This window comes from Lissotriton helveticus, chromosome 9, assembly GCF_964261635.1.
Source record: "Lissotriton helveticus chromosome 9, aLisHel1.1, whole genome shotgun sequence".
NCBI lineage: Eukaryota > Metazoa > Chordata > Amphibia > Caudata > Salamandridae > Lissotriton > Lissotriton helveticus.
This window is the reverse complement of record NC_136070.1, coordinates 134,240,315-134,260,192: the sequence shown is the minus strand read 5'-3', so window position 1 is coordinate 134,260,192 and position 19,878 is coordinate 134,240,315. Positions and strand designations below refer to the sequence as shown.

Here is a 19,878-nt window from a genome sequence, read left to right as displayed (position 1 = left end):
TATGGTGGATAATCACCTAAACCCCTGCTAAAGTCTTACAAAGCCAGAGTACTACTGCTGTTGATGGATATCATGCTGGTGTTGTTTGCCGATATCAGTTAGCCATTTGATAGTTGGAAGCACCAATCTGAAGATGAATAGTGTGTTTACGACAAAGTATCTCCTTGGAGGTAGTCTTTTGCTCCTCCTAATACCTGCTTTTAATTAATTTAAAATGAGCTGCTCCAAACAAGATGTTGGAAAGACACCATTTTCTGTACCTTAGAGGAAACATTTTTTAAATTGAAAAATAGTAGGGAAACCCTATGAAAGAGACAGCATAAGACTCAAGCGAAGAATAACAGTACCAGGTGGCTATAGGGTTATTCAAGATTTGAGGAGCAGAAAAACTAAACCAGACAGCCCAGACAACCTGGAGAATGCTTAGCGTAGCAGCGGAAAGAATGCGTGTGTAAGGAGCACCCAGGGCTGCAACAAACTGCTGAGCATGTGTGAAAAGGGTTGAGGAGGAGAACCCACCATGTCCATGCCAGACAAACTATAGAACTCCCAGCGCAGCACCACTAAATTCCTCTGGCCAATGGCTCTGCTGCTAGACCAAGCAAATGGGTGGGGATGAGGAAAGGGAAGGATACTGGGTTGGGGGCTGGGCAAGAAACAAAGAACCAAAGTGTCCAAAACATTTAGAATACTCCACGAGGGGTGAGTGAATAGCACAGAAGGGAGCGGCAAGGAGCAAGCCAGTAAAGACCAGCACGGGGGTCACTATGCATTATCCAACGGAAATTTGGACAGCCGAGCAGAGGTGGAGGAGCGGAGGGGCTAAGAGTCGCGGGGCAGCAGAGCTGCCAGGCTGTCAGAAGGCAGGTGCGTAGGCACTAGGTGGCAATCTGTGGCTGAGCGATGGCAGCCGGAGTTAGGTCAGCCCAGCTTGCTCACAAAAGGGAGCTGCCAGTTTACTGGCTGTTCCTTCACAACTGGCTGATTCTTCATCTGCTGCCGCCTATTGCAGACCATACTTGTTTTTTTACATGACTCCCAGTGGACAGTTGTTGATACTTTGCCTGACTGCCCCCACACTTTCTCATCTTTGCTGTACCTCTGCCCCATTATACATTTCTGCTTCATGGTGGCATACTTGTCACCACGCAGGCTTCCATTGAGGCTGCCGTTCATGGATCTTGTCGTACTGCTTCAACTACATCCATTTTGCTTTCACTCCCTGTCACCCCTTAAAGGACTTTTTCAAAGAAGGCTGTGCTGCCTGCAGCATGTATAAAGAGATGATAACCCTACAGCAGCATCTATTAGCATGCTTGTGGCCCTTCCCACTGGTTCATTAGGTTTGTGTAGTGCCACTAAAGGGAAGGTGAGGTGGTGCTTTCGCCTCTTTTGGCAATTTTGGCTGCATTACCAAGTAAATAACTTAGCTTAACCAAATGAACTCTAATAATGCATTACCTACAATATATTAATTAAATTTACTAATAGAAAAGGACTAAGGGCCTATCCATGCAACAACAGGGCTCAAATTGGATTGGAGTTATTGATAATGGATTACTCTCTTTTTTTATCCAGTACTTTGTATAGTATCCCCCTGTGCACTATGTTTACAACTTCAGCCGCCAATAGCAGTGGTAGATGTAGATATATAAGGCAACATGAGCAGAGCAGAGTAAAACTGCTGGGGTGCTTGAGCCTTGATCGGCTACGGTGATTGTAATCTATAATCAGAACGTGTCCGCTTCTTGCTGCTGGGAAGCTTTTTGCCTATAAGCCCTGCCTAAAGCTTCAGTCACTCTGCTCCACTTATGCTTTTGGAGTAACTAGTATGAAAGTACGGAAGCTCTGCTCAGGTAGGCTAATTAATTTAAGGACCTGTTCAAAGACCAAATTAATTCGCTCAGGTATAAGGCAGCATATCTAAATGCAATGAAGGGCTTTCTAAACGAGGATGTGGAATTTGGTGATATTGACCCAAAGTTGACTAATCAGGAAGTCTCCGCTGCAAAATACAGAGTTAGGAGACGCTACAAAGTCTATCTCCCTGTTGCTTTCGCCTCCGAATGTAAGGAGCCTAGTGTCTGGGAAGGATCCCAAATATCACAATAAGGAACTTACTTTACCTGATGTTGATACTGATTTGAGAAATCAATTGTCACATAAGCTAATCCTCCCTGCAGCTTTTTCAGGTCAACCGCAGAAAGCAGATATCTGCCAAACCTGATTTGGGGTTACTCTGGAATTCATCTTGTAAATACCCCCACAAACCCCCCTCCCCTCGCCCCCCTCCACCCGGGCCGCAATGAGTAATTTTCCAAATTTCTTAAATGTCTGGAAAACTTTTTATCCTCCAGCTTAGCCATGCTAGAAAAACAGTTAACGACGCAGACCATATTCAAGATTCCTTATTAACAGTTCTTAAGGTTCTGGTGGGACGAAAGGGAGAGGAGGCTCTTGTAAATTGGGTTACACAGTTGATGAACAATGGGAGGGAAGGAAGTAATTCTCCCAATCTGGCTACAGACACCCCACCCGCTACATGTCTCAGGAAAAGTCAGTGTCCAAGAACTGTGGGATACAAATGGGTAAATCGCAGTGTCTGGGTGTAGATGCTTCTCCCCAGTCCCCATGGGCAAAGATTTGCATAATGATTGTGGGACTCAAGCTGGCCATCCTCAATTTAAGAAGTCTTCTAGGTTCATTGAGATGCAGCAGAATGAGGAAAGTCCCATTTATTCTCTAAAATAATCTTTTTTAATCCTGGTTTCCTGAAATCGGCAGCCACATATTCTTCAGAGAAAGCCTCTTGTTCCAGGGTTAACTCTTTTCCTATTTTTAGGTTTTAAAAATATGCCAAAGGGAGCTAGGCTGATACTCCTAAAGAGAAGGCAAAACTAAAAAAAAGCGTCTTTTTTTTAAGGAGAAATTTGAGGCTGTTTCTATGGAGGGCAAGGTGAATAATACAATTAATGACAACATAAATGATTTAAGGACTAATAATGTTCACTTCTCAAAGAGAGATCTGACTACAACCGGTCCCCTGGCAGGAAGGGTAGAAGATGTACATTCTGCCCCTAACATTCCCCGCTCTTCACTGCTAACTGATCTTATTCCAGCTGCTGAACCATTTTGTTTTGATTCAATAGATAATACAAATATTGTGTGGGTAGGTGGATATGATGCTTCTCTCTCCTCCCAGACTTTAGTCACTTGTATGTCGTATTTTGTATCCTTGTTTGAAATTTGAATCATTAATGTTTTAGGTCAAGCCTTATACGCTGCCCTGCGAGGCATACTGTATTGAGGTATGGTAGAGAAGCTCCGCCCATTTCCTGCCCATCATTTCAATTGACTCCTGTTACTCTTTATCGAAGCTGTGAGCACTATTTTCTTTAATGATCTAACACTATTTTGCCCTCAACGTGCTGTCCTACAACGCAGCATGCCGCCCTCTTTTATATTTTTAATAGTAATGTATTTATTTAATTTACAGCGCAGTCCACTTTAACTATAGCAGCAGCGCTTATTTATTTATTTAATGTATCTGCTTTCCCTTTAACTGGTGTGCTTAACTGGTGTGCTTATTTCATTATTTAATTCACAGCCCAGTCCGCTGTCATTTTAGCGGGCGCGCTTATTTATCTATTTAATTTACAGCGCGATTCACTTTCACTTTAGCCGCCGAGCTGCAGAACCTAAAATTATTTCTATTTGGGTGAAAGCGCCACATTCAGCGCTTTCACTTTAATGTTGGCCAAACCCCTCTCTTTAGATGCTGCTCACTGTACCATGAATACGGCGAGCAGCGTCTAAAAAAAGGGGCGCAAGTTTGAGCTATTTGCATTATAAATAACAATGCCTTTTAAATGTGTGTTGCTTTTAAAAACATATAAATAAAAGCTATGGTCATTTACAATGCCAATAGCTTAAACTCTTGCAAATGCGAGACCTATTTCATTACAAATGCTTGTTATTATCATGTTTTGTGGCTATTGAGAACCTTAAAATGGTTCAAAGCAATGCTATTTCTCTTGTTACCTTATTGCCCTCTCCGGTAAGTAAAACCAGGGTTTTGTTGTACTTTAAAGTAATAGCTAATTTGATTAGGCAAAATAGAGATTTCCCCCAATGCAGAGTGATCAATGGAATTGCAGTACACTGAGAAAATAAAAGTTATGAACAACAGCATGAAAACTTGACTTGCTACCTTTCTGAGAGCTATCCCTTGGCTGTGATTGATATTTCCAGCGAAAATTCAAAGCTCCTACAGGTCTCGATAGAGAATGGAGAAAGATATGTTGTTAAACAAGAACCATAGGGTCCATGCCTCCTCTTCCTATAATAGAGAATGATCAATCTAAATGGAATTGGTTGGCCGGTACACCTAAAGGTGCCCATAGATCGGGCCCAAGGATTACATCTTATAGTTCATAATAACTTACAAGTGGTTTCCTGGAATGCAGTGGGTCTATTGAATAAACCTGGGAAATTGGATTTTCTAAATAGTTTTAGATGGATATTTTGTTCTAAGCTGTAGTGATGCCCCTTCTCGGAAAGACCATGCAAAGGGAGGTGTAGCCAATCTTTTAAACAATAATTTTCAATGGAATTTCAATAGTATCTCAGATACTTCTACTTTTATCAGGCTGTAAAATCATCCAAATCCTGGGTGAGAGCATGAGGCGAGGGATCGTATTTTAGTTGTAAATGTTTATATTCCCCCATACTCACATAGACTTCTACCTCCCCTGTTTTCTTTATAAATGAGGCCATGGATCAGGGGTATGAACTCCAGATTATTTCCAGTTACTCTATCAGATTATTTGCTGACTTTGAAAGAGAACGTGCGTTACATATTTACCCAATCCACTTCCTGTTAAAAATAAAAATAGATAAGAGAGGATAGCTACTCCGAATCCTAGCAAGAAAAATTAGTGTGTAATTACAAACAGCCAATTTAACAATGACTCTCCTGCACAATTACTCTTAAATCTTTGTTGGGCTGTTCAATAATTGATTATCTTATTGCTTCTTATTCTGTTTTTAATCTTACACCGGATTTGTAAATTATTACAGCCCACTTCGTGATCTTAGAGCCCTTGTCTTCTCTACAGAGATTAGTTTGTCAATAGTGGGTTTGTGGAAAAGTGATGGATCCAACTTCAAGTTAATAAGAACTCTGGTAGAATGCAATCGCTCTCTGGGAGGCTTTTTAAGTTAAAATGGCTTATAGAAAGGGCAGTTAGTGACGTAGGCATTTGGAAAGCTGATGCATGTTGCTTCTATTGTGAGTTAATGAAACATATTGTTAGTAGAGGTTGCTGGAACCATACTCGGTCTTCTCATAGACATCTGCCTTTTTTCTTTCTATGAATAAAGAAATAAATAGACTGACTAGAATTTAATTTATCTCTTTTTCAAAGAAAAAAGACAGGTTAATAACCCTACTGAAGAGGAGAAGAAGATGTTTAAAGAATGGTTTAAAAAAACAGAATTCTGAACATAAATGGATTGACTTCTCAACCAGGCCTATCACTCTCACTCCCCCCAGGCCCAGATGCTGTCCGGCAGCTCTGTCCTGGTGCCAGTCGCCGAAATTGTCACCACTGCGTATGAGACAGAACATCCACAATGTCATTACTTACCCCTAGGACATGCTTTTGCACGAAATACTACTTTCAGCTGTAGGCATTTTAGCATAAAACTTAACAGTCGCAAAAGTCTCAAATCCTTTCCTTTCTGTTTGTTCACTAGCTCCACCACCGTCATGTTGTCTACATGGAACAGCACCGACCTATTCTGAAATTTCTGGCCCCATACCGCCAATGAAACCAGCAATGGGAAAAATTCCAGGAACGCTATGCTCCTCCCTTGTTTCAACCAGTGGCCCGTCCATTGCTCGGCACATCATTGCCCATCCCAAAAAGCACCAAAACCAGAGGCCCCTGCTGCATCAGAGAAAAGTTTAATTTGCCAGACTGTCCAGTCTTCCACAAAGTCCAAGGCCACACTATTAAACTCTGTCAAAAACCATACCCTCGAATCTGCCCTAACTCCCATCGAAATCCTGACTCTGTGGTGTGGTAAAACGCCCCAAGACATGGCCATGCCGAGGTGTCAGCAAAATGTTCTTCCAGCTCTCATCACCGGGCAAGCAAAATTCAGAAAAACCATGAGTTGTTGAACCCTTCGCAGGTCAATCTTCTTTTCCCCGATCACCCACAACAGAAAGGCCTGCATGTCTGTCACCTTACCAGCGGGCAACCTGGCCACCCACTGGACTGATTCCAACTCAATGCCCAAGAGCGTCAATCTGCAGCTGGGCGCAGTTGTTTTTTCTGGCTAGGGGAACACTAAAGTCCTGCAACAAAGCCTGAAACTGTTGTAGCGCTTTCCCTCAGTCTCCGTAATTTCCTTTTCCTATGAATAAAATGTCATCCAGGTAATGAGACACTTCCTGATGATCACTACTCTTTATGAAAACCCACTGTAGGAATGTGCTGAACATCTCAAACAATGTGCAAGAGATCACGCACCCCTTTGGCAAGACCTTGTCTACAAAGATGGCCCCTTCAAACTGCATCCCCAGCAAATGCTTAAATTTACTGGGGCGTCTTGAACAGAAACCCTTGCTGAAATTCCAACAGGCTCTCGTAGGGCTGCCCCCTGCTTCAGAGATGGACCCGCACTCACTGCGCTGACATTAGCCCCTCCCACCCTAGTCTGGGAGGGACGTACTGGAAAGGACCGGTACGTCACTGGCAGGCCGCTGGCTGTATGTGTGGATGCTGACGACTGAGTGGATGACATCCATTGCATCCACAGTTCCTGGTCCATCTCCCTTATCAGGGTTAATACTGATTCTAGCCCTAAACTCCTCGTCATAGCTCAACAATGCAATCGCTCCGAAATGCATCTGCTCCTTTCAGGTGATGTCCAGGTATTTTAATAAGGCTATGGCCCTGTCTAAGTGCTTTTCACGATAAATACTGGCGTATAAGAGAAAAGCTGAGGTACAGTTTTCCATGTTAATGGGCACCCTGGGCTTACTCATTAGCTCCCACTCTTCTTTCTTTGACCCTTCCTTTGCCTGGATCACCCTATGTACTAGTTTAAAGACATCCACGCATTCATGCCTCCAAATCATATTTCTCGTTTTGTCAGATATGTGTGACCCCAAGGGAATAGCCAAACCCATATAAAGGAGTTTTTTGTGATGTTTGTCATCTCCCTTTTCTTCCTTCCCCTCCGTCCCTTCTACTTTGTCCGTCTGGACGCTTGCGCCAACCAATTGTATAGCCCCATTCTGCTTTGCCCCCGCCGCTGCATACATTGTTGCGCCTGATGTCACCCCTGTGTCCCTTACAGACCCATCCCCCACACCCACCGGCTGGGAGGCTTTCTTCCATCTCCCTTTTGGACCTCCGTCCCAAGCAGCCCACCAGTCACTCTCACCTGATAGGTTTGCTTGTGCCTCTCTGCCCTTGCCCATGGTGCAGGTCTTCTTCTGACTGACCGTCTTTGTCTTGCCTTTGGCCGCACCTGCCTCCTGCAAACCACCAAATATTCTGGTTGCCTTCCCCAAACGCCAAATCCTCATCACCCCGTACTTCGCCTTCCTCCAACTCAACACTTTCATCACCATAGTCTAACTGCAACTCTGACTCAATCTTTACCGGCGCCCACATCACTTTATGCACCGTTGTCTTCTGCCCTTTTCCCTTCTTTACAGAAACACCACTACAATCCTCTAAACATGCCGCCGGTGCCCGATCCCTCGTTGGAGACGAACCCCCCTGCTGCTTCTTGCCAGCATCTCAAGGCCGTTTTGCACCTCACCGGCGCCCCGTCAATTCTACCGTCCTCTCTTACCGGTTTGTGCCCCCCAGGCTGCTCCAACATGAGGAGGCCCCTCAGGTTGGAGCAGGGGCTGTCCCTGTGCCTGTCCTCGTGTGACTCTCCTCCTCTACCCATACCCATTTGACCTTGACGCCCTCAACCCTGGCATCGTCCTCAACCCTTGCTTCCTCCTCCGGAGTGGGACTAAGCGGTCCATTCCCCCAGGGTTCAAAACCACTGCCCTCCCTGGCTGCGCACATGACCTCCCACCTCTGGTCAGACTCCTGGATGATCCGGCGTTGTTCTCTGATTTTTTCTTCAAGGTCCATCCCTGCCCATCTAGGGAATATGGGTGGGGTGCTGTTGCCCCTGCTGCCCACCTCCCTCACACCCGCTTTTGGAAGGGTAATGCTCGCGGGGCCCTCCCCCCACTTTTTGGCCTTATTGTGTATGAGCTGCCGGTCCCCGACCCCCAAACTGCTGTGTGGCCTGCAGTGCCGGCCTCCACGTGAGGTCCATGGGGGTCTCATCCCACTGCCCTGCCTCCCCGTCTGAGGTCCTGCCTGTTCCTGCCATGCACAGATCATGCCCATCTCACAGGTCCCCCGCCCCCCTCCTCGCCCCCCTCCTCCCTCCCCTCCTCCTGGCATGCTAGTTTCTGGCCTTCCACCAGCCCCAGCGTACTGCTGGGCCGGATCTACAGGGCCCCGCTCCCCTTCCTGCTTCCCTCTCGCGATCCTGGTACACTTGGAGGATGAGAAGGAAAAGTGGAGAGGCATAACAAATTGAACCCATAGATACCATCTAATAGGAGCCTACACCCACAGGTGTGTTCAGGATGAACAGTCTATGGCACACATTAGTAGGAGAAAAGTTACCACATAATATCCAACACTCTAATTATAAGTTCGAAAAACATCTTGTCTCCTGACAGAATGTCGTGTGCATGATACATTCTGTAACAATCCCAGCGCTACACCTGTTTGATACCGAGCAAGCTGAGGACTACGAGATTTACATATGACTTGTTCATAGCAGGGGTGGCGGGCTCCCGAAAGCCCTTGAGTGGGGTGTGGACTGCCATGGGAGTGAATAATAGTTGGGTAAGGTAATGTATAGGTTTTGTACTTGTTGATCTAATTAGGTTAAAACATTTAATTTTCATGTTGTTAAAATTGCAGGGCAACAGCCTTCTTTGAACCATGAAAAGACAATAGTTTGCAGAAGGGGGAAATTACACTATAGCGGCACTATATGCTGATACAGCCAGCACTACATATCAGTACTGTGTATAACGTTTGTAATTCTGATTGACCTAAGTGTGTAAACCTTGTGCTCTGCAAACTAAATAAAATGTGTTATTTAAAAAACAAAAAATCTAAATTGTTGTGATTAGCTGTTGACTTTCACCTTAAGTAATTAATAGGATTTAAAAAGTCAAAGGTTATTTCTGTAAACAAATTGGTTATTGCTATGTTGAGAAGTCTGTTCTTATGTGCTAGTGTCCTTAATAATTGAGTTGAATGTTGTATTGATAACAGTTCAAAGTATATATGGTTTCATTCATTAACCACAAAATACCATATTTATTAATAAAATGCAATACAGGAAAATTATTTTGTAATTCAAATCACCTGTTGGAGCAAAAATGTGTAGGCAAAAAACCAATGTTGCTACAACACACCCCTGGTTAAACTATTTATTTTTAGTGCTAGTTTTCCTAGAAAATTCCATACCATCCACAGTCACCCAATATTTGCTTATAATTCTCAGTATGGGATAAGAACCCAGCTGGGTGGAGTAAGGTGGGGCCCCTACAGTGGCTTACTCTCAGCACTGTACATTTCAAGTGACCTACTATAGGGAAGCAGAACATTTGATGACAAAGTATAGTAGTGACTTTTTCTTGACCAGTTATTTTTGGATTAATGTGGATCAATGTACTGCCCTTATTGAAGCCAGTTAGTCTTAAAGGGAGATTGTGTTTTGTTTTATTTTTGACTCTGGAGATTTGAAGAATGGAGTAAATCTGTGCAACAAATGTTCAGTGGTGACCAGAAGAGCAATAAATCATGACTGAGCATAAGCCCCTTTCTGCAAGATGAGGAGTATGTGTTCCTTCCATAGTAAAGAGATAGCACTAGGGTAAGAAATTACATCTCTCAATTGTATCACCCAGATTTTGTGCTTTTGTATCCACTGTGATTGGATTTCCTCCAGGGTCAGTGGTTTCCTGAATAGGCATAATAGCACATACGCTGATTTAAAATGGCTGCCCTTCCTCTTCACATCGTGCCCTCCTAACACGGAACTGGCCTGACACTTGTCAAGTCGCTAGGATGTTAATGGGAGGTGTGACTAGTGTATGACATGTGGTCTGTACTCTGACTGTTCTTTTACGGAACAGGTGACCATCCCACAGTTAAGCTTTTCCTAAAATAAGGATTGTACTAACTTTTGAAGGGTGGTATGTAGGGACTACTTTTAGAAGCAATATGAACCGGGGAATAAATATGTGAAATCCAAATTAAAATAATTGTATTGGAAATATAGTTTTAATAGGCTAAATTCATTATACTCTATCAAGTCACTGACTGAATACACATAAGGCAAATTAGTGTCTGGAGGAAATGATCAAATATAAAATGCAGATGCACTCCTTGGGGAGCACAGGAATGCATTGCTTTGTATATTGGGCCCAAGTGTATGTGGGATGTTAGAATTTGTAGTTAATATACTCAATCCAAATGGAACTAATTCAACTTGAACTTTGCCTTGTTTCATTTGGCTCTGTGTCACTGGTCAATTTATATCTTAGAACTTGCAAATCTAAGCACCATATTGCTTGTGATGAAACGACAAATAGGGTTCACTCAAAGGTGTCATCTCATTGCTACCTGCCTTTACAGTTACAAGCAGTTTCAGCAGGTTTGTGTTTCTGCTAACGCATTCCATGAGTTCAGTTTAAATTTCAGACTAACGTTTCCCTGGGATATTGAGGCCCTGATAAACCCCATAGCGTGTCCCTATATCCAACACCATAACCCGGATCCTGATGATAAGTCTTGTGTACACTGCCTTATTTTGGTTCTCATAGAAGGGGCATGCAGTTTGTTCTTGGACTGGGTCCTGTGACGCAGGTAGAATAGGTTGGTTTAAAACTCCAACAATAAATGAGATTAGGGAAAATATGCAGAGGCGGGTTTGATTCTTGAATCCATTTCTAAGTGTAATGTTGTGCGACAAAAGTAAAAATTACCATTGATTTAAATACATTTTGTGTTCTAATGACAGTGACGTGAAGGGTTTATTCAGGCAGGTCCTGCAAAGTCTCATGCACTTGAGAGGTACAGGATTTTTCTATGTATCAGCTTGGAAAACATTTATTAGAATGTATCATGCTAAGTAAGTATCTAAAAAGTGACACATATATACATACATATATATATATATATATATATATATATATATATATATATATATATATATATATGTCATGATGTTCTTGCTCTTTTAGCATATGTAAATAATGTCAATTTAATTTGTCTAGAGTGAACTACTTTTAGACTTTCTTATATCGTTTTCTATGGCTTTTTTGCTAGAATTTTGAATTATGTCATGATGTACTGCTAATAGTAAACAGACTGAAGATGTGTTAAAGTCTTATTGTTTATTTCCCCAATGCTTGTAGGGATCAGCGGTAGGAGAGATTTACATTGACGATGGACATTCATTTCAATACATTCATAAGAATGAGTTCCTTCACAGAAGATTCACGTACCACAACTTTGTGCTTTCCTCCGGGTATGACTGCATGAGGATCTTCTATATGTAACATATACATTGTTTGTGGGTAATCACTAAAAAGGAAACTTTTCTCAGGTTCAGAATTTTGTTGTGCAGATGTCACAAATGTCTCTGCATGTTTCAACTCGATCATTATGTTTCTGTTTGAGCAATTTAATCCTCAGTCTCCCATTTAAAAACATTCATAGAACATGGTTCACTAGTCAGGGAGTCTAGCTTTGTGTATCTCTCTTGAATGCCTGAGTTCCATGTAGATTGCCTGACCACAGCGTCACATTTGAGACCTAATGTTTATAGCAACTGTGCCTTGCAACGTAGAAACAAGAGTTGGACACAAAAGGTAGATGCGGCAGGCAATCAGAAGACTTGTGACACATGATCCAATTGAAAAAGTATTGGTAATAAATAAATTGGTGTTCATCTTGTCTTTAAAGTGGGTACTAGAGAATGACAAGCTGGTGTTCACATCCAAACCCTTCTTACAAACCCATCACCAGTAAAAGAAGCAGAATCATATAGACATCCTGGGATACAAACAACACTCTAATCTTGACAGAAGCAAGACAGGACAGGGTTCCCTTGCTTGCAGCAAATACCACACAGAAAACACCATCAGCTAACCATTCTATGTAACTACTTCATAAGGGTTTACTTAGAAATCCCTACACTTAACACTAAGTAAGAACCCAGAAAACCCATTTATTGTCCTCCTTTCTATTTCCTCCTAGTTTAGCTCTGGCTCCATCTTTCCCTTTCTCTGTGTTTCCTTCTCCTCCATTCTTTCACTCTCCTGCCCTCTCTTCCTAGCCTCCAACCCTTCTCTCCTCCATCTCCCTCCTTTCTCTACTGATAACTTTAATTCTTCCTTCTCTCATTTTCTCCCTCTATCCTCCACCTTTTTTCTCTCCCTCTCTTCCACTTCTCCTGTTTGACACATGCTCCAAACTATTGTCTACCTGTACTTCTATTATTCTTTGATTTAGTTGTGCAGCTGTGTACAGGGTCAAAACAAGCATAAAGTCAATGATAGGATAGATAGCTGGTAACTTCTAGCAGAAGAGTTTCAACTTTACAAGTCCAGAGTAACTGAGGTGGAGTACCATAAAAGGGACATGTTATGAAAAGCCATGGTAGACAGGAATCACCATCAGCCATAAAAAATTTAAAGCAGCACATTGTTCCAGGAAATACAGTAGCTATTAGACAGACAGATATTTATGTTCCATTTCTATGACAATAAGGTGTTAGCCCATTCTTATAGTGAGCTTCACCAAATACCTTTGTGTGTGGAGACAAATTCTAACCTCTGTGTATGTTAGCAGCAGAACATTTCATAAAGGTCTACCTGGGCCTTTCTTTTCGTCCTGATCACTGGAATGCAGTGAAGTTATGTAAAGGCCATATTATCTATTGTGGAGGCAGTGGAACCATAACCTGGTGGGGCTTCTGTGTTTTGAGGATAGATGAAGATAACATTCATAAATAAAATCACCCTTAATGTTTTCCCAGTGCATCAGGTGATTCATATATATCCCTCCTGTTTTGTTCTTGGTACAGAAGTGTCGGGCAGGAACAGATCACACTGGTCGGCTCTAAACCCTGCACAGGTGGATAATGCAGCATATGCTATCGTAGGCTGATTTTACTAGGTGACCCTTCTGTTTCCAGGAGAGATGTTCAGTGTAGGGACTTCTTCAGACTTGCAGCACTTGTTTATCCATATGTAGTGCTCAAGGTGGACACAGATCTTAAATTACAGCAGCTCTTTTATTCAGAAGAAGTTCTCATTAAAGATCCACAATAAAGCACCTTTTAAGCAGAAGAGTTGCCTAGTATTAGGACAGATCTAACTCTGCCTCACACATTGATGCAGAAGAGATTCAGAGATAGCCAATATTTCAGCACCTCTGTATTCATGAGAGGGGCTCAGGTTTGTGGTACCCCAACCTAAGTATCTAGTTATCCAAACAAGGTGATTTTTATTCAGGAATATTACAGTGCAGGTACAATTAACAATTCATGATATCTCTATCTAGGAGTCTAATGAAAGTGCAGGTGATGCAGCATTAAAATAAAGTACTTAAAATGGAATAGTCTATGATGAAATGTAAGATCTCCCCTTCTGTGAACTGGTAGTAAAATCCAAGTGCATCCCTTTGGGAAGAGCTGCTGTCTTCCCATAATAATTGTAGCAATCCTTCAGAGTAAGAATTGCCAGTACTTCTCTTGAAAGTGTGTCACCTCCTGTGAAAATGTACCTGTAATATATCTGTGTACTTGAATAGCAGCTCTCCAGAAATGTGTTGTGACTACATAAAGGTGGCTTCACAATTTTAGACATGAGGTAAGCAACTCATTTAATTGTATCAAACAGCATGAAGTCCAACCCTAGATACATCCAACGACACTGTACGTATCTCGTTTCTGGCATCTATTGACAAGAGACGCGTTTCGGCTGGTCAAAAAGCCTTTCTCAATTTGACCAATCGCCATTTTTTATCCTTCATTATATACTCATCAGCCCTTAGATATAAACAACGTACTTCGGTTTTAACCTTGTTGCAGCACTTATATTTTCACTTGCTTTATCCTATTATTTCAAACACTTCCATGGCCCCAAATATTACTTATATCATAATTAAAATATTAAAAAAACAAGGTGTATTTCAGATCATTTAATTCTTTAGCTTACACAATATTATCTTTTAACATATATTAATTCATAGCTGCAGCGAAGGAGTTCTTATTGTATCAGTCTCTCAGTACAACTAATGTATAACGGCTATTTGTGAAAAACCCAGTGCCGCTTCTGTCCCAACATTTCGAATCATTCCACCAGTGAAATGTCAGTTCCCGTCTTTACCGCCATGCACCACCTGCGTTAAGGTGCAAACCTGTGAACCGCATCCTTCTTTGTTTTTTGTTCACAAAAAACAGTTAGCCCCTAGGTACAGAGGAAGACTGGAAGATGGAGTGAGGGCTGGGGCAGGAGCAGTTGGTTTGTCGCTGAGAGTCGGTGGTCTCTCTGGGCAGGGACTAAGTCTTCTGCAAGAAACCTCTTTTCTCCTGGTAGATTATGCTGATGCCAGGATCAGGGACCGTAGCAGACATTTGCCTGGCAGTAAAGATGTGGACGGACATTCTGTTGGCGGATCAGATGTATAGCTGCCTTGCTGAGAAGTGTTTGTGGCAGTTTGTATAAGTTTTGAAGCACTGAAGTTCAGGGTCAACGCTTATCTCCACATGTACCCACGTTTTACCAAGACTGAAGCCTAGGTGGTGCAAAAAAAATAACTATTTCTACAGCAGGAAAAGTAACCATCCATACTGTATTTTACCAACGGAGAAGGACAGTAGTAGTAGGGCTTGAGCAGTCTCAATCAAAGTTAAGATGTATCTCTTGCCACTGCTCTAGGAGGTAATAAATGGGCAATCCTATATCGAAAGCCATAAGTTTTTTATTTGAACATTGCCTCCTTCTTAAAGGCTGTGGGCTTTGGACAGTAATGTTCATTTACTTATAAGGCATGGGAGAGGTAATGAAAAGTGCTGGATTGAGAGTACTTTGATTAGATATGTTCCACAGCAGATCAAGCTTTTGATGCTGAACACTACCCGATCTGAAAGGTGAGAGAGCTGTTCAGACTGTGAACATGAAGTTGTGTCAACCAGCAGTTGCAGGTATTGAAAGATATAGCATCCCTTCTGAGAAGAAGCATTAGAATATAGAAGTGTTATATTTTCTCATTAACCGATCTCCCTACCTGATGATAAGTAGCCTCTCTCTCCCGACCCATTATACATTTTTTGGCAGCCCTACTGACATTGAGGCTATTTTTGCTTTAAGGGAGTTGTCAGTACGGGTTCTGCGCCTTCAGAAGTATTAGAAGGGGTCCTTGTGACAAAGCGTATTAGTGTCTCTGCTGAGAAGTACTGGTGGTACTTATTAAAATTATTTCACTCCTCCCAAGAAGACTGTGAAACTGGCCCCTTAAAATTAGAACAGCCCAACTGATAAGCATGAGTAATGTCCCTTTAAGTCTTATACAGCAAATTAAAAATGTCCTCTTGAAAACTGCTCTTAGCTTCTTTTAGTGTCCATTAATTTACTTCATATATTAGAGAAGAAATTGAAAAAGGTATACATTCAGTTAGTCATAAGTCTTTAGTGTTTTCGCTTCTGCAGCATCAACTGCTAGCATATGACTGAATTCTCGAATATGTTTTATTGCTGGTACTGAAAGGTTGGTTGTGGTGGCCTAATGGTGCACCATGCATGTCCCAACACAAATATTATTCCCATCTCCTCAACTTTCATCCCACCCACTTCCTTCTGACTCTGTCACCTAGCCCTATATTGGTTCTCTCTCTGTCTTCTAGCGACACACGGTCTTCCTCTCTTTCCTAGAGAAACAGTAGCTTCCTTTCTTTCGCGTCACTAAAAATTCCTGTTCTATCTCTCTTTGTCTGTCTTCCATATCCATTGAGATCCAGCAGCAAGTCTTAACGAATCCACATGTTTTCTTTTCAGCTCTGCAGATGAAAAGGGAACGTACAGCACTGAGTGTCTGCTAGAGAAGGTGCAGATCCTGGGGATCAGTAAATGTCCATCATCTGTGGCAGTCATTGAATCAGGTGAGCAAAAGTTCTAATCACTGTCCTCCATAGGAGCAAAGGACTGCTGGTCTAAGCTTGGGTAAATACCAATTTGGTTTTATGTGGGCACCTATTGTCATGGGAGCATACTCTAAGTGAAACATACATCTGTGGTTCTTAGGTAAGACATTCTGAGTAAAGGCAGACCATCAGCTTGTGCAAGATAATAAATTTCATATTCAGAATCCTATTTGGAAAAACTCTAGACTTGAATTATGAAGAGGAGTTGTACGTTCTGCATGGCAGTGGGAGTTGCCCATGGCTGGAAACAAGAGAATGCCTATAGCTGAAATGCTGTGCAATAACTGGTAGATGTTCAGTCATTAGAAAATCCATGTAAATGGGGGCCTCAGTGCTTAATTTGAGTCGGTGGTTGCTGGCGGGGACCATCGGCACTTATTCTTGGGTCCTGGCACTTATTGATGGAAGATGGAAATACACACAAAGGGAAAAGACAGAGGAAGAGAAAGACGGATACCCGGCGCAAAGGGAGAAAGCAGGAATCTGCAGGAGAGAGATAAATGGGCAGAGAGTGTCTGGTAGGGGATTAAAGAGTCATGAGGGGATTCAAGATTACGCAGCCTTTGTATACAGGACATCAGCATTTAATTGCACCAGCTTTTTTGCAGAGCTTTGAGCACTGGCATGCATTTGTTTAGCAAATTAAGCACTGGCCAGACTTCCACTAGTGTTAGTCGGCAGGTGGGCAGCAAGATTGGGTCAAATTTGTGAGGGTGCATCCCTATACAAGTTAGATCAAGACCCCTTCTAACTCCCAACACCAGCTCCTTCTACCATTTTGGCATTACAACCCTGCATTGGAATGAAGAGATTGTCAAATAGTAGACCAGCATTTTGAAGGTTATGGCTTGGCAGTTTGTGAGTGGCACTGGTGAGTTTGACTGAGACCCCTGTAAGTGTGAGGTCTTGCCCTGAAATGCCTCATAAGGGGGCCACAGAATCCCTCTCCAAAGCAGGAGACATTCAATTGGCGGCTCCACTGAGCAGCAACTCTGCCACCAGCCACCTTTGTGAAGGGCTGACAGCATATAGGCTTATGGGTTTGGGAATGGGTTGCTGAGACTGTTATTGTATACTCCTGGGTGGAGAGAGATTGCTTTGTGTAACCTCTCCGTGCTTCTGGGAAATCACGGGTGGGGTGGGGGATCTTACTTGTTTCAGTCAGTACTCTACCATTGGGAGTACTCTACAACTGTGGTTCTTAACCTGTGTTCCAGGGGCCCAAGGGGGTCCACGCTTCCTTATGAAATGAAATCATTCTGTAAATGTGAAGGAATTTGAAATTTGAGCTAAAAGTTAGTACTCTGAGAATGATTCGTGGGAGCAGTGCAAATGCATCAAAGAGAATATGGTATGATGTTGAGTGCCCTCAACTAGAATAGAAATCTCCAACCGTGCCATTAAAATTAAAATAATAATATTTGTTTGTGAATATTTATTTATTTGTGTATTCGATGAATAATTGTTTCTGTGTTTTTAGTGTATTGTTTTGCTGTTCAAATCATAGAAAATGCTTAGGCCAGGCTTTCCGGCTTCCATTAATGACACATTGGGTCCTCGGATTCCAATAAGGATTCATTGTGGGGTTCCTGAGCTCTAGTAAATATCATGGGTGGAGTCCACCAAAGTCAAAAAGAACCACTGCTCTACAATACACCCCAATTATGACTCTGTGTTTCTTTGGCCAAACACTCATGGTCATTGTGAGAAATTGGGTTGTTGGTTGAGTGGGGTGTTAACCCTGCTCAAGCAACAGCCACACTCCCTGTCAGGATGAACAACAAATGTCACTAAATTAACCTGTCCTTAACCCTCTGGGAGCTTGGCAAAAAAGCAGCCAGGCTTAACTTAGATACAGTGTGTAAAGTATTTATGCAGCACACAAACAGTAATAAAGTGAAAACACAACACAAGAAAAACCCCACATCAAAATAGAGAAAACGTTAATTAACTGTTAAACACCAAAATGACAAATGTCCAATCAGTGGAACCAGTTATGAATTTCTAAAGTTTAAGGAAAAAGACTATCACCTAAAAGATCAAAACACCAACCGCAGACATCTAGTTGCTCAATACCAGGTCAAAGTCAAAAGATAAGGCCAACCGTTATGCAGCGCAATTTGTGTACAAAAAGTGGATTGGGCCCGGTCGGTGCTTACCTTCGGACTGAAGATAAAATGTCTCAAAGAAGGTAGAAGTTCAGCAGGCCAAGGCTTCAGGCAGTGTCCAGTGAGGAGGAGGAGGAGTCATCGTGAAGCCGCAGGATGACGTCGCAATGAAGATTTCTACTATTGGACTTAGTCTCATTTTTAGAAGTTGAAAATCCCCAGCGGGCCAAAGGTGAAGGGTGTAGCCAACAAGAGTTCCACACTGCCGGATACCGCTTTGGCGAAGGACCGCAGTCCTGGGGTCAAGAGGTGGAACAGGACTCAAATAGCAAACAGGCCTCTGAGGGTTCAAGGCAGGCTTCAGGCAGCAAAGCAGTCCTTCCAGGTACAGCAAAGCAGTCTTCTGAAGTACACTATAGGCCACAGCTGAAAGCAGTCCTCTGAGAGTCAGGTTCAGAAAGTGGTATAAAGAGTGGGTCCGAGGGTCCTCTTTTTCTTCCTGGTGGCATCTTTGAAGTATGAGAAGTTTTTAGAGAATTCCCTTTGAAGTGCTCAAAGTTTTCTGCCTTCCTTGGCTCCAAGCTGGCTACTTGAACAATTCAGTGGTGACAAGTCCTTTGTGTGACAGCATTGCAAGGGGCCTCTTCCACCATCCTGCCAGGGATGGTCCATCCAGGCAATCCTAGTCCCTCTATTGTGTGGCTGTCTGGAAGGTAAAACAAAGTCCAACTGCCAACTACATTCAGTCCTGAGACCCAGGAATAAAATAAGGCAGGACACTGCCAACTTTCTAAAAGTTGTAATTTTAAATCCGAATTTACCATTAAAGAAGGTTTTAAATAACAATTTTTCAGACACCAAACATGAAATGTTCACCTGTTCCCATGGGAGAGGTAGGCCTCCCAGTAGTGAAAAAACAATTTAGGATTTTTTTTACTTCTAGGACATGTAAAACTTAAAAATATCCAACCTTTTAGTTACAATGCACCTTGCCCTTTGGGCTGCAAGCGGCCTACCTTATTGGTGACTTCTACATAATAAAAAGGAATTTTAAGGCTTGGCATGGGATTCATTTGGCCAAGTAGAAGCGGCAGGTAAAACTGCACTCAGGCTGAAATTCACATATTTTAAGGGGCTACTTAAGGGGGGTGGGCACAAAAAGTGCTGCTGGACCACTTGCAGCATTTAATTTACAGGCCCTGGGTATATGGTATACCACATTACTAGGGACTTAGAAGTAAATTAAATATGCTTATTGGGTGTAAGCCAATTTAGGGAGTGAGCACAAGCACTTTAGCACTGGTTAGCAAATCCATTCATAAAGAAATAGGAGGGATGAAGGCAAAACGTTTGAGACTGACCCTGTAAGAGAAGGCCAAGTCCAACAATCATTTCTAAGTTTAGATGGTCCACTCTGGGAGTGAGTCATTCTCAGAGGTGTACA

At 42.5% G+C, this 19,878-nt stretch overlaps 1 protein-coding gene across 4 annotated transcripts in view; it reads left to right on the top strand.

Annotated features, from left to right (window-relative positions):
- The window catches only part of GANC (glucosidase alpha, neutral C), a 360,817-nt gene that overhangs the window by 333,235 nt on the left and 7,704 nt on the right, over nucleotides 1–19,878 (top strand). For 3 of the 4 annotated variants that reach the window (XM_078659630.1, XM_078659632.1, XM_078659631.1), the window contains 2 exons: nucleotides 11,534–11,646; nucleotides 16,181–16,284. In XM_078659630.1, coding sequence (XP_078515756.1) covers nucleotides 11,534–11,646; nucleotides 16,181–16,284 — 217 coding nt within the window. Of the gene's footprint in view, nucleotides 1–11,444; nucleotides 11,647–16,180; nucleotides 16,285–19,878 lie in introns of all 4 variants that reach the window. The other variant, XR_013600863.1, reaches the window with a different exon arrangement.